At 39.8% G+C, this 16,190-nt stretch overlaps 1 protein-coding gene across 4 annotated transcripts in view; it reads right to left on the bottom strand.

Annotated features, from left to right (window-relative positions):
* MBOAT1 (membrane bound glycerophospholipid O-acyltransferase 1) overlaps positions 1-16,190 on the bottom strand; it is a 58,690-nt gene that overhangs the window by 36,481 nt on the left and 6,019 nt on the right. For all 4 annotated transcript variants that reach the window (XR_004169181.2, XR_004169179.2, XM_090136872.1 and 1 more), the window contains exon 2: positions 308-453. Coding sequence is in view for 2 of the 4 variants with exons in the window: in XM_090136872.1 (XP_089992998.1) it covers positions 308-453 (146 nt within the window). In the remaining 2 variants the exon portion in view is untranslated. The remainder of the gene's footprint in view (positions 1-307; positions 454-16,190) is intronic.

The following is a 16,190-nucleotide window of genomic DNA, read 5'->3' as shown; positions in this document are numbered from 1 at the left end:
CCTTGCTCAAAGAGCTCATTCAAACTGGATGCATTTTTTCCAAAAGAGCTGTCTTCACAACAAACTGGTGTGACTAACTGCCATAACGAATATCACAGATTAAATATCTCACTTACAAATGCTTTTGTGGCTCATTTTACTTTGTAGGCTTGGGGCGGTTATGCTGGTATAAATTTTGTCACTTTTTTTAAAGGACTGCAAAATTAAGAAGCTCTTAAGACTAAAAAGACAACCCAGAAAGGCTGATACGAAGTTTTAATTTTTTTTTTTTATCCAAGCCTTGCCTGCTTAGTAATTAAATACTCACCACCCAAAGCAGAAGACAGCAAAGTATATTCCAAAGAGGGTGGCAAATGCATGGCGAACAGCAGAGCTGGCATGACTGGGACCCAAGTAAATACGAAACCAAAAGGCAGCCAAAAGGGCAAATAGTTGACAGGCTACAAAATTTATCTGTAAAAGACAAACAAAACAACAACAAAAACACTTGTAATTCTTGGAGATGAAGGAAGAGGAGTCTCTCCATTCTCAGAGCAACAAAGAACAGAGCTTGGGAAGGGGAAAAGTGAGAGAAATGAATCTTTTGTTTGTTTCTCTGAATTCTCATTTGTGATTCCAAGTGGTAACCTTCCTTGGCCAACAAAAGAAGAGAATAAACGAAAGCACAGCCATCTGAAAATTCAGAGAAAAGCAAGAGCAAGCTGCAGCTCAGTCACCAGCACAGCCCAGGTGCAGAGGACATCCACTCCTCTCTGTCCTCCTTGTGCAAGGCAGAGACTAGAAAGCAGACTGGTGCTCTAAATTACTGCCTCTGTGCCTTTCTCCACAATCCCCAAAACAAGGCCGTATCAACAGATCTGACGTGAAACACTTCCGCAAGCAGTATCTGGACAGCTTTGTTGGCTAGCTGAAAAGCTTCACCTCCGAGGAGGCTTTTCAATGTGCCATTTTTTTCCAAAGTTCAAGAATGAAAAAAACCAGCCTTGCTCTACCACCATGCAGACAGCTGAAGTAAAATGCTTGTTAATTGTTCTGCTGCTGCTGCAAGTCTCTGATGTGCCTAGGAACCAGTTGTAAAGATGGAAGTAGGAGCAACAGGACAGGGACACATAGAGGACAAGCAGTTCCTGTCAGGCACAAGGACAAGCAAAAGCTGTAGTGTCCTCAGAGTAATGTAAAACAACACCAAGTTGTTTTCTTCCAGTCACCTTCCCTTTGACAGCTTCAGCAAAAGTCACAAGAGGCAAAGGAAGAATAGAGCTCAGGAGCAGCCTCTAAAAGAACAGCAGAGGACTTGGATACCACATCCAAAACTCCACCCTGGGCCCTAGACAGATGGAGTTAAATTCATTTATTCAGCTACAGCCCTTTTTATTTTAAATTCATTCTGAGCTCTCCACCAGCATGTCATCCTAGAATGAGCAAAACTAAATAAGCTGCAACATTTTAGCAATCGCTTGGATTAGACGATTATCCAAAGATTTCAGTCCAGGACAGGATGATATATCACAGTTGGAAATGCTCTGACATGCTGGCTGCCCAGAGCTTGTTGGATTCAACCAGACTTCTTGTCAAAAACATTTACAATGTGCTTAATAAGACACTACAGCCCCCAGATTGTTTTATTCTGGTAAACAACATCCAACACGGTGCTGTTAAATCAAATGCTTTCATTAAAAGGTTTGTTGGCTACATTACTGCCTGCATCACTGAAACAGGGGAAATGCAGCAATGCAATACAATAATGCAATTATTCAAATACTTGGATTCACTTAATTTTCTTACTTTGTAGCAGGAACAATATCTATTTATTAATTGTTCTCATAAATTACCAGCATCTACAAACAGAAGATATCACAGAACTATAACTGAAGGAATGAATTGGGGATGTCTTATCATGACAGTATTTTATACTTTCCTTGAATGCTACAGTTCTTACTTTTTAAGTCTTACACTGAAAACAAGAAAACAAAATGACACTGGTCTCACAAAACCAAAATGCTGTGGCACAAATTCCAACCTCTCATCTGATTTGTTGTAATACTATACATTCAAAACAGTAAATCGTCCCACTTCTCCTTCCACAGAAAAATGGCTGTAGCGAGAACATCCTCTACAGGGTTATTCTGACTGCATCCTTTCTACGTAAATTTCCAGGTCTGATGGATGCATCCAAATAAAAACTCAGTGAACCTTAAGTTTGCCTCAATATGCTCCACTTATGATTATACTATACATCTAGGGAGGCTCAACTTCATGGCATGCAGAGCCCCTCTCATTCACTATAGAGAAAGAAAGAAAGACCAAACAGTTCAAGAAACATGATGTGGCCAATTGTTTAAAAGGCAATATTCCCTTCTGTGCAACATTGTTCATGGAAGCTTTACACCATGAAAAAAGCATCAAGATAAGCAACGCTTTCTTTTTTATTTTCATCTACTTGTATGTTCAGTCTGAGATGTTAAAGATGCTGGGATTCAGAGGTTCATATATGCTGCTAAATTCAGTGTGAGATTCCATGGCAGACAGACTCATGTCAGCATTTATATAGTTTATATGACAGGTAACCACAGCAGCAGCAGAAAGCAAGCAACAGCAACTTCATCACAAGCTAACATGAAGTGCCTAACAGCATGGCAGCCGTGTGTGCATACCCTGCTGCTACCCTGTACTGCTGCTGATACACCAACCATGTCACTGTAACATCTTCACTTCATTGTGAAAATTCACCAAGAAAATTTCTTCCCTGCACTGCTTTAGCTGGAGTTGAAATAAATCCCTGTACCAGGATAAAGGGAAAAGCAAACCCTTGCCTTAAATTCCATTCTGCTTACAATGTTTAAGGGTTTTCTTTGCAGAGCAGCTGAACATCAATTGCATAATATATGCAGCCAGTAACTATCTCAGAATACTGGGGTTCATTTACATTTTTTAACTGAATTTCGCTAGGAAGTAGCTTATAGAGGAATGGTTACAACATAACATTAAAAGATAGATCCAATTTAAAAAAAAAAAAACCTAAAGATAAGCCTGTCTAGATCTGATTTAAAAAAAAAAAAAAAAAGGTTAACATTTCAGGATTTGTAAGTGACTGTGATATTGTCAGAGACATAAACATACACCATAATTCCTGAATGTCATTTGAATGTTACATGACATACCACAACAGCATAAGGGAAGTGAGAAGGCTGCACTCAATGCATTGTTCAGGAGATCAAACCCAAGATACAAAAATGAAAAAAAAAAAAAAAAAAAAAAAAAAAGCAATATAAAATGCAGAAAGAAAAGGCTTTCATATTTTTCTGGCAGGCAACCATGCCCCAAAATACAACATGCTGCATTTGCTTGTCTACCATTACAGTTTGCAGACTTCTTTTTTTTTTTTTTTTTTAATTATACTCTTCTGGATTCTCTCCCACAAAATAACTAGCATCTACACTCGGTTTGTAGCTCCATCTCCTTGTAAAGCATGTAATAGGATGCCTAACACAAATAGGCCAGCTCCAGATCTTCAAACATGATATAGCAGAAACACAGAATCAAACTGAAGGTGTGCCAGGGAGTCATAATGCTTCTGGAGAAAGCAAGATGAAAGCCAAGCAAATATACCTACTACTGATAAAACTGCTATTTGATATCTGTTGGGGAAAATAAATAATAAATAAATGTGAGCATGGAGGAATAGTTTCCGTACATCTCCACCTGGACACCTGCACAAGAAAACAAAAGCACCATCATGACTTCGGATTTACATGAGGTTCAGTCTGAAGATCAAATGTAGCAGCACAGAGCTCCCTGAAAGGTACAGCACTGCAAGACTAACTTTTAGTTAACTTTCTACTGTGAGTACTCAATCTGTGTGGAAGGTATAATTCCTTGTTTAAAACTGAGCACTGAACCTAGCTCTAGATCTGATCTATTATCCCACAGAATAACAGTGATAGCTCTTCATATGACTGCCATCTCTATTTGTTTATTTATACATAACATGGTAACACATGCACTCACACGCAGACATCAACACTGCTGGTTCACTTGACAGTGACTTTACCACACTCCATTTAAAATGCATCCTATTCTTCACTATACACATTCAAGGTGCTTAAGTGAATATATTCCTGAGAGTTTAAGAAAGCCTGTAATGGATCACAAGCAAATTATGACTCACACTTTCCTCCCCTTTCCAAATAGCAAAGAGTTTATACTATTCACTATCAGTTATTTTCACTGTTGCTAAAAACAATTTGTAAACAGTAAATTGGGGACTTCTGAATTTTAATGAATGGTGTCCCAACAAAAATAATATAGAAACAGAAAATAAACCATATGGGAATTAACACTTCTCACAACAACTCATCATGATAAATCACTTAGCCCATGTTTTATCTAATTACACATACTCAACAATGTCAAGAAAAAAAAAAAAACTTTCCACATCAACTTTTTAGTAGAAAATAAACACCTTTGCCTTTTACACAATTCTTTTTTCCATGATCCAGTGAGTAAGATGCAGTAAAATTGGAAATCAGAACACATGACATTGACAAAGTAGATAATATATTCATTTCCTGTAATAAAACTTTAGAGGACATAAAGCCTATCTCATCACAGCATCCAGCACTAACATATGAAAGTCTTAAATCTCAGTCTAAGCTAGCTTAAGGCTGCCTTGAAACACAAAAGTAGGCATCTCCAGTTTTGGAGAGACAAAGTGTGGAAGCTTCAGCTCAACTGGAGTGATGATAACTGTTGTTTAGTTAAAAAAAAAAAAATCACAATAACACAGAATTTCTAAAGGAGGAAAGAGACAAACAAGGATCATTTAGTTGAACTCATTCCTACACATGGGATGACAAAATATTAAAAACCTATGCCTATGAGCGTTGTCCACATGCCTCCTGAACTGCAAAGGCTTGCTGCCACAACCACTGCCCTGAGGACCTTGTTTTAGTGCCTGATCACCCACTCAGTGAAGAGCAAAACATAGGCAGCTGTGTCCATCGTGATGCCCAGAGGTCACAGGGACAGCAGTTGATGGGTGTAACCAAACCTGGCTGTATTGGGCGTGGGGGTTCTGTGCTCTGACAGACAGCTTCACGTGAAAGACAGAAAGGCTTGAGGGGAACTGGAGGCCCCTTTTTAGAAAATGGCTTCCCTGTGCCACTTTGCTATGCAGAGGGATAGATTGCCATTGGACACAGATACTGTCCCATGCCATCATCTTCCCTTTGCTTGAAAACCATGCATGAGCCCCATATCATTTACTGAATGGTGGCCATAACTGTGCCTCCTAATGCTGGGTGAACAACAGTGGCTGTGTCTTATGCCATTCTCTGAATGATGACGACTGTGTCTGTGCCTCTCAGTCTTCTCTGACTGGTTGGCGTGTCTTGTCTCCAGGCTGCTCTCTGGGCATCCAGCGTGCCTGGACCTCATAATACTTGGTGGAGGAGCCATCTCCATGGGCTTGTCTATTGCAAAACCTTGGGCATTATGAGGCCTCTTGCCATAACCTTGTTCCCTGTCATTTTCTGAATGGTGAGTATGCCTGGTTGCCACACTATTCTCAAGACATTTGTCAAAGATCTTCAAACGGGCAGATTTTCAATTGAACCGATGCTGGAGGATGGCAATGGATACTCTAGATATATTGCTTAAGGAAATATCACTAAAACCTAGTTTAGCAGAAGTTCACTGTCTGACTCTTTGTCCCACATAGCTGTATTTTTACAAAAAGACCCATAGGTCTTTGCTCTTTTCTGATATCAGATACTCCAGGAAACCACAAGTTTGTTAGTTGGTCAGCTGAATAACCCACCAAACATTGCCATGGTCAAATGGTTGCTTTTGCTGTGAGAGTAAACTAGGCCCAGGGGGATGGGAAATAACAGCCTGCCATACCTCACCTCCTGAAGGAGACAGGTATATGATAGACAGTTTGGCATACTGGAAATTGATTGTGGAATTAAAAAAAAAACAAAAAACAAAAAAAAACCAACACCTGAAATCTTAAAGGATAAAATGGAAAGTGCTGTTCTTAGCTACAAATTCTTGGGTAATGAAACAGAAAATGTGGCAGATGGCCAAATCTGGCTTTACACCCTTGTAGTAAAGCATGACTAATATAGTCTTGGTTACTGCTAACCACAGTTCAGGGTAGTTACTCTCCTCAGGAAGTTTCATTCCACTCATCCCACAATCCCTGCATTTGCAAATCTCCCTCTTTAACAAAGTGGTAATAGATGTTTGAGGGTTACTAGATCACACTCTGGGAAGAGAAAATAAGTAAGCTTAAGCACATAGTCCATTATTTCAGGGCTTTTAACATTTTCCTTATAGTTAAGTATCTGGAAGAAACATCTTCAATTCCGTTCTGGCCACCAAAATACTTTGATTTTTCTTTGCTACTTTTTTCCTGCCTTATACTTACAGAAAATCTGATCTCACTTTCCAAAAATCTAGGAGAATGTAACAAACAGACCACATCATTCTCTCCAAATTCAAATGGCAACTAAGTTCTTTACCCAAAACGGCCAGTCTTCTGTATCTGAAAAACTTACTGATGCTATTAATTTGAATTGCATCTCATTCACTATGAAAATCTATTAAAAAAACCCAAAACACTACTCAATTGCCATCCATTTGATGACAAGGTGCTGATGCATCCCCTGCAACACACAGCCTTTGGGCATATGTAAGCATGTTGCACACTCATACATGTTCACAAACAGAGGTGCAAGGAAGTTATAACACAGCCAGGCTGCCAGAATATTCCCAGCTGGCATTCAGGTCCATGCCAGCTTCAACAGACAGCAGAGGATGCAGATTGCCATCAGTTTATAGACAGTGAAGAAAATAACTCTTGTGTTACTCTATGCCTTGTGCTTACTAGCAATATTAGACAATGAGGCTTTAAATCTACTATTCATTTGCTACACAAAAAGTGTGCAAACTATAAAAAGGATATCACACTCCACAGTCAAGATACTCAGTATTTGCTGCTGTCTACTAGCAAGCAATAGTTTAGGAGGCTGCTACAAGGTTTTTATCTTGTAAATTGGTATCTCTGCTCACTAACTTAGCACAGATCACCAAACAGCTGTTTTCAGTGCTTGGAAAGGCATAAGAAGCAAATTAATAGAAAGTACTGACAGCAACAGCAACTCCCTTGCAAGTCAAACCACTGATTGTAAAGTCCAACAGCGATGGGGTCCTGTTTTGAATAGGGTGTATCATAATAAAATATTCCTCTTCATTAGAGATCAGCCCCATCTTCCAGGAAGATATCTTGCTTGCAAAGAAAAAACAAACATTAGAGAAGTACGATAACTTCTTTTTCTCTGTTCAAAAGATTGTTCTGTGCATATAATCAAAAACACCTGGCAAACAACATATTTAAGTTCACTTTGTTGGAGACATCTCTACTTTGATGTTGAATAATAGACCTGCTGTTCTGATAGCATTTCATAACATCCAGATTGTAATATTTGAAATGGGTGTGTTAAGAATGAGAGATGGAATATCCTTTAATAAGATCATCTCAAAGATATCTGATACTGATTTTTTTCCAAAATATTTTGATCTTCGAGACTATTTTTATGAATCCTAAGGACAAATATTCTCTGTGGAGATTACTTAACTCTATGCAGGCAACTGATAAATGCCCCCCAAAGGAGCGCAAGATCACAGAAAACAAGTCAGGTTTCCCACTGCTACAATTTTGTCTCTGGCTTCCAGGAAGAAAAGGGACTCATCTAACATCTAGCTCCCCTAGTTGGTCACAGTGATACTCCTCTGCCCAGAACACAGGGCACCAAGAGTCAGCACAAACAGGCGTTTGGGAAGAAATCAGAACTGACTACCATGTACAGGATTTTATATTGTCTGTACTCATCCAGGCACTGTGAACTGCAAACAGCATGGAGACAAACTCATTTACACTGGAGCAATATTGATAAAGCTACTGAAAATTCTAATCTCCATTATTACACCGAAACAATTAATTTGTGTCACGGGGGTCCTGTGGAAGGTTCTGAAAGGGCAGAAGCAAAGCAAACAGTACTCTGGGAAACAGCTCCCATGAGAGAAGAGAGAGTACTTGCATGATCAATTTCAGACAACCAGCCTCTTCAGCAGCAGCACTAAATTCTTATAGCCCTGTCTTTTTTGCTGATGTTGTATGCTGAATATGGAGTTGGTAAAGCAGAATATGCCAAATGAACTGTATTTTGGGCTGTCATGCTGTTTTCGTGGGTAAATTCTGCTTTTTCCCTACTTATAGGGTCAAATATCCTTCCATGATTTAGACTATAAACTTGAAACAGATGTTCTTTCTGGATTACCTCTACAAAGCCACCAGCAGAATAATCACTGGTAGGACACATAAACAGAGCTTCAGAACAGATTAAGACCTGAGTCATCAGAAAGCTAAAAAGAAAAACATCTGAGTAAAAAGTAAGTCTAGCAAGTCAAACCTAAATCATCATGCTAAGTTACACATTCACACACTTAGTTTTGACGGCTGATAAATTTAATACTTGGACCTGACCCAAATTCAGCTTTAGCTTGCTGTCAACAACTCTTACACTGAACTATAACGACTCTATATGTTGAACAGATGCTGAAGTTGTGATCATTTATGTGCAATGATGTTCTGCTACTACCTGCAAATCTGTAATTATTGTTCTCTCAGCAAGAACTGCCAAAACAGTGCAGTCTTTCACCAGAATGGGAACTGGAAAATCTAAAGCAGTTTGCCCCACTATGTTGTTGCAATGTTTGCGCAATTCTATTTTCAGTTCCTTTTCTGTAGAAAAATGTGCCCGTGGTCTTCAGAAGAACACACCAATAAACTGAACAGTTGTTTTCACATTATTTTAATGATATCTCAGTCAATACGTGCAATAGAAAGAAACAAACATCTGTAAAAGGAAAAAAGTGCCAACTTCACGAGATATTCTAAACAAAAAGAAAATTCTTGTCCTGTCTTATTCCTCCACTCCCTACAGAAACTGTCAGCACTGTGTTAAATTTAAACTCGTTGTCCTTAGAATAAAGAGGCTTGATCAAAGACTAAGACTTTTAGACTTATCAATGGTATTACATAAGAATTTATTAGGCCCTTACACATCTAAAATCTGGAACACCATGCACTAAAATGATCTAAATCATGCCCTTAGTAACTTAACATAAAAGCAATGTAAAACATGATATGATCTAAAACTGCATGAAAGGATTTTGCTCAAGGGAGGAGTAGAATTTATGTTTCCAAATACTGATGTTGCTGTTGGAGTTGGCCCATCGCAATTTCCTTTATTGTTAGTGGGGAATAAAGGCAGTTCGAGGTTGTAATTCGTCTAATCCTAAAATACAAGTCTGACACAGGTCCTTCTACTGCCCATAAAAATAAGCTAAATAAATAACTTAGCCATATAAATGCATAATGCAGATGTGGGAAGATGAAGCATACTCCATGCATTAACAGGAGAAAGAAGTCTCCCTACTCTGAAACACGACTTCCACTTTATTGGAAGAGGTGAGATTTTCAAAAATGACCCAGTTTCTGTAGCTCCATTTTTTGTTCTACCATTTAAAGATGTCTTAAAATGGTCTAACATTTCAGAAGCAGGTCTTTCACAATAAACAGAGCCCTTTTCAATTGCTTGAAATAGAGTTGGAAAAGACTTGAGAAAACAAAACAATGCACCAGTATATCAACTACCAGGTATGTGTGGAAGAGTTCCAAGGGAGCATGGCTCTTATGTGATGGCTGTTATTGCACACAGTCAGCTTCCCACATCTGCAGGCAGGTGCTGCAAACCTCAGCGCTTCCTGCTCTTCTCCCTAAGTCTTCTGCATCTTCAAAACACTCCTAACAGCACTTACAGAAGAAATGAAGCAAAATTCTGGTGAGCATAGAAGAAAACTCTGGATAGAATACAGAGGGACCTAGACAGGCTTGAGTGATGAGCCCAGGAGAACCTCATGAGGTCCAACAAAGCCGAGTGCAAGGTCTTGCAACTGCACTGAGGCAACCCCCATTATCCATACAAACCAGGGGATGGAAGGATAGAGCACAGCCTGTAGAAAAATACTTGCGGGTACTGGTGGATGGCAAGCTGGACATGAAGCAGCAATGTGCCCTCACAGCTCAGAAAGCCAACCACACCCTGGGTTGCATCAAAAGATGCGTGAGCAGCAGGTCGAGGGAGGTGATCCTGCCCCTCTGCTGTGCGCTGCTGAGGCCTCACCTGGACTGCATCCATGTGTGGAGTCCTCAGCACCGGAGGGACACGGACCTGTTGGAGCGTGTGCAGAGAAGGGCCACAAAGGTGATCCATGGGATGGAACACCTCTCCTCCTACGAGGAGGACAGGCTGAGAGCTGGGGCTCTTCAGCCAGGAGAAGAGAAGGCTGCGAGGTGACCTGATAACGGTCTTCAGTATCTAAAGGGGAGCTCCAAGGAAGAAGGGGACAGACTATTGAGCAGAGTCTGCGGTGACAGGACAAGAGGAAATGGTTTCAAACTTAAAGAAAAAAAGTCTTTTACAATGAGGGTGGTGAGGCACTGGAACAGGTTGCCCAGAGATGTGGTGATGCCCCATCCCTAGAGACATTCAAGGCCAGGCTGGACCAAGCTTTGAGCAACCTGATCTAGCTGTGGATGTCCCAGTTCATTGCAGGGGAGTTGGAAGAGATGACCTTTAAGGGTCCCTTTCAATTCTAAGGATTCTGCGATTCTATGAAAGCATTTTAAGTTGAGCTCAAGAAAAAGTATCCCTTTGGTGTACGGGCAGTCACACACCCAGTCTTTGTTCATCTGCCTATGCTCCAGCCCTGCTACATGTGTACCTCAGTGTTCCACTGTACACTTTCTGACACTACAGAACCACAGCGCTTCCTGAAAGAGGTACTGCAGATATTCCCAGCTACCTTCCAGCATGTATCTCCCTTGACAACAGAAGCGGATACCCAAGGGTTTGGGGAAGCTATCGGTAAGAGCCAGCAAAATCTGCAGTGAATCTGCTCACTTCTGGACTCCCAAGACAGAATGAGTTTTCCATCTTCCTCCAGTGCCACTATCTAAGGGCTCACCTGCTCCCTGTTTGCCCTGGGATGGGCAAGATGGAACTAACCCAACAGTAAACCGTTTGTACAGAGTAAATGTTCAGTCTAGTCAGCCTGTGCAACTGCAGAACTGGCAAGTTTCTGCACAAGAGAGGAAAAAGGAACCTGGCACAAGGGGAGGGAAAATACACAGAACTACTTTTTTTGTAATAATCTATAGTCATAACCATTTATTTGATCAGGAAATCACAATTTGTATTTGAGTAATTATCTTTGCAAACGAAACAGTTAGCAACTCTCCTTGATTCCATAAACAATGAAAACTGAAAGTTTTGCAATGGCTTTACAGTCTACCATTCCCACTCTATATCCCAATTCAACTGGCAGCTAGAATTTTTAGACAGCTTTTCTGTTCATTTTTTAGTTTTTTTTTCCAAGAGGTTGTGGATGGTTCTTTTTATTATCATTATTATTCAAGAGGACAATCGTATTTGCCCTTTGCTATAATGGTGATTGCATAGCATTAGCAAATCTCAGTGAACTGCTAATATCATATATGTGTTTTCACAGTCACGGGATTTCAGTCATAAAATACTGTTCTTCCCAATTATAATACAGTTTAAAGGAAAACTTATTGCTCTGTGGTGTTTAATATAAAATGTGTTTATCTGGCCTTCATTTATGTGGGCTACAGACTTACTTTTAATCGCTTCAGAATTGTGGCAGGAAGAAAAGCCACCAACAAAGCTTGCGCAGCTACAATATCCTGTCATGGCTGTTCTTCCCTTCCTTTTTTCTGTTCACGATTTGCAATTTTGTACCATGCAAGACAAGAACAAAGCCAGCTGTTCAGTTACGTCTGTGATAAAGCACCTTACATCTGCAGCAAATCTCTCTGGAAGCTGAACTTTGGAACATGTCTAATTTTAGGTGCTCGACTTTGGACACTATAGAAAACAAGCAACTTAAAAGTAATAAGCATTCAGGACTTCCTGCAAGTCAAACATCTCAACTGTCACTAAACCAAACTGTCTGGAAATCATTAGTGCTTTGCTGAAACATTGTGCCCTGAATGAATTCCAGGGGCTCTCCTCCACAAAAAAAAAAAAAAAAAAAGTTTATAGTTTTCAAACTTAGCAACCAAAACACAACAAAAACTAACAGGAAAACACACAGCAAAAGCAAGTGTCAATTGATGAGTAAGAAATGTAAACAATAAAAAAGAGAAACTTGGACTTTGCTATAAATTATATTTCATTGACTTCTTTTACACTACGCTACATTTAAGGAAAAAAAAAAAAATCCCTGTCTCACTAAAAACATGCTGTCTCTTTTACACATCCCCACCAGGGGCCCATACTTCTATATATATAATTCAGCAGAACTTTAGTTTCTAAGACTGAAATTTTCCAAAGATATCTGTGATATCAGGAGGGAAAAAAAAACAACAAAACAACCACACCCACATTTATATTACTTACCCACAGTATTATATTTTTGCCATGCTTCTGAGTAAGCAATAGAAGAAATGTAACTTGATTTCCAATGCAAAAGAGAGCAATCATTAGACAACAGGAGCCAGCCACACCTTTTCCCCCTTAGGATTTTTTTTGGGGGGGAAAAAAATTATGCCCTTACATCTCAGAGTTACTCCAGTGATGCTCTCATTATGCAGTAACAAGCAACTGATCATCCAAGAAAAAAGTACAGCAACTGAACTCCAGAATCTTGAAACCAGCTCTTCTCAAGCTATACTGTAAACTTGAACGTAGCTGGGGGAAAGAAATTCAGCAGATGTGTAGGTTACACAAATAACTCTAAGTTCCCTTTCAAGTAAGCCCTTTAAATGTAAAGCCTAAAAAAATGCTTTGAAAGAACTAGTACAATGAATGATATGCACAGCTAACCTGCAAAACCTATTTCCATTTATCAAAAGATTTTGTACTACTAATACCTGGCCATCTCAGAAACACTCTAAAAAATATTTCAAGCTTGATTTTTATTTATTTTTTTAAAGCAAACTTAAGCTCTCTTAAAATACAGATGGAATTTTTCCTATGATTTAGCAGTGGGTTGTTAGAGTCAGCACAGTATGGGGAGGTCGTGGTTGGACTTGATCTTTAAGGTGTTTTCCAAACTGAACAATTCCATGATTCTATCAGTTTTCCTGACGCTGGGAAGGACCAAAACATATCCTTTATGCTGGATACTGGGAAAGGAGCCTTGGAGTGGGATGACAGGGACATCAGTCCCCATTGATGGCTTGAAGCTTCTCTAGGACACAGCCAGAAAGTAAATGAGGTCTGTATGCAGAAGCAGTCAAAGTAATTGCAGAGAACTGATTCTAGACACAGGAAACAGAGGCACACCTGCCATTTAGGGTCTCCTAAACCAGTGTGATATATTGCCCTTATTTGTGATCACACCAAAAAAATGAAGTGTTTGAGAAGAAAAAAGAAAAAAAGGGGAGGCAGATATAGAACAAATTTTCTCTTCATAATTATTTAAGCACTGAAGTCTAATTTAAAGCCTGGCTCAACTCCATCTAAGTCAGAAAAACAAGAAAACCAACCGAGACAGACGAGCAGTCGAGGTAACGGCACATGACAAATTTATGACTGATAAGCAGTTAGATGACAGACTGATGATTGGCATGTCAGAGCCCCATCAAAAGATGAAGGGAGACTCCACCACAAACCTGCCTCACCACATCAGAGAGAACAGACCATTAAACACAAATACAGTGTAAAAGATGTGCAGCCTGACCAAAGCTGAGAGGAAACGCTCAGCATAGAATCACAGATTGACCAAAGTTGGAAAAGACCTCCAAGATCATCCGCTCCCGTCACCCACCTACTACCAAAACTTCCCAACCCAGCGTTGAGTCAGGCCCCAGGAGAGGAAGAGGGCCGTGGCAGACACCTGCCCCTACTGGCAGCAGCCATGCTCTGGGCTGACAGCTGCAGCTTAGTATATCCAAAGGCGTCAGCCAGAAGGCAGTCAGCACAGAGGGGACAAACCCTAAAAACAGCCTGTAAAATAAAAGATTTCCCTTTTGAGCTATTTCACTCTGGATACTCGTGTTTTTTTTGTATAAACATCCAAGTCCTCACTGGCTCTGGGCAAGTTCTTGGCCTCAGCAGCATCCTGTTGAAATTAGTTTCGCTGACCAATTTTGGACTGCATGAAAAATCATTTCAATCCCTGTTGAATCTGCAGCCTTCAGCATTATCACGACTTTCTCCTCATGCAAAAAAACACTGGGGGATGGAAAGAAAGAAGCCCTAGATCTATTTCCCTTATACTGCACACGCACACTTTCAGTATGATCCTTTTTAACAGTCATACTTCTAAAGCAAACAGTCCAGATCCTTCACTTTGCTTTTGCATGTTAAAGAAAAGAAATGTACCTTGTATTTTTTTTTCCCCTTTTTACTTTGTTCACATTTTTCTTTTTGTTTCATGGCAAAGAATACCTACAATCATCCTTCAACTGACTTGTACAGCTACAAGACAAAAACATAGTTGCATTACGATTTCCCTTCTACCCTGGACCATTCCTGGTTCTAAAACTGATTTTATTTGCTGTTTAGCACCAGCAGAATCTTTCTATCACTTTCTTTTTCCAAACTGCTGAGCCCAATTTCTTCTCTGCAACTGCAGGGTTGCAGTCAGAAATGAGTATCCTAGTGGAGAAGCAGCAAGAAAGGTAACACTACATCAAAGCTACATACTCCAAATAAAAAGATAAGCAAATGTTTCCTCTTAGCAGTCTATTATATTTCACAACATACCACAGCAATATGCCTACACTTTTAGCATAGTGGTACAAAACAGGCAAAAAAAAAAAAAAAAAAAAAAAAAGAAAACAGAGTGTAGTGTTATTGTTGCTGTGGCAACTACAGACCACAAATTTTTGCCTCAAGGGAATTAGCATGAACACAAACATAGACACAAAGGCATAAACAGCTGTGGGTGCTAACAGTGCCTACAACTCACTGTGGATGTAAAAACATCGTGCCATCAGAAACTGGATGTAAATCAAAGAGTAAGTCCTTTAGGTTCCCAGTTGCTGTCTCCAAATCATTTGTCTACACTTGTTTTTCCTCATCTTCGTTACAGCACACACTGTAAAACATTTCCAGAAACCCTGTAGTGTAAGAGATATAAATGTAAGATAAATTAAACTAAGAAACAGCAGTATTTTCGAGTGAACAAAGTAATTCTAAAAACATCTCTCCTGCAAATAAATAAATCATTGGTCTACCAGCTGGAAACTGATGGTGCAGATACTTCCTGCAAACCTTCAGTGGTCTGAAGCTGCTCTCGCTGTGCACACATGAGATACACAAAGTCAATATTGTACTATTCTTTAACACTCCCTTGCACTGATAACAGGAAAAACCTACTTTCAGTAGTTTATAATGCCACTTAAGCTAGGCACAAGAGTTAATAATTAAATCTTTTCTGCTCAACTGTACTTGGGGAAAAAAAAACAACAAACAAACAAGCAAAAAAACACAACAGTATGTGTGAACATGAAAACAAGAATGGAAATCATCTGAGAAATGTTGGGAGCAAGGGGTCCTCAAATGTCCTGGTTTCGTTCCCTTGCCTCCTTGCTTTCCCCATTCCTGCCCTATCTGCATCCCAGTGTCAAACGACACTTGAACAAGAAACCACAAATGGAGAAATTGCTCAAGTCGACCTAGAGCTTTTGTCAGAAGCCCTGGGCCTGTCGAAGGAGCAAATATGCATGAAAGCCAGCAGCTGAATTGTTCTCTTGGCCTGAGATAGCTACTGATTTATTATTACATCAATAATCCAACAAAACTGATCTAAAGGAATATTTTCCTTTCCCCTTTTTCCCTCCCAGTTCTCCAGCCTGGCTTGCTCACTGAACTGGAAGACTGCAGAATATAATCTGATAATGAATTTTAAAGTTGGAAATCTTTGAGATTGTCACATTTTGGACTACTAGGCAGGATCTACTAGGCAGATACACATACCCTGGCATATCTGCCTTTCAAATAAGTCATCTAGACAGACAGCCTACATGCTTCCAGGAAGCATCTCCCACTCACTATGGTGCAGAGTTCATTCACAAGAGGACACACCCAGCA

This window comes from Phasianus colchicus, chromosome 3 (assembly GCF_987193195.1).
Source record: "Phasianus colchicus chromosome 3, bPhaCol1.hap1.1, whole genome shotgun sequence".
In the NCBI taxonomy this organism is placed as follows: Eukaryota; Metazoa; Chordata; class Aves; order Galliformes; family Phasianidae; genus Phasianus; species Phasianus colchicus.
The sequence above is the reverse complement of the archived record's forward strand: the minus strand, read 5'-3'. Positions and strand labels throughout refer to the sequence as shown.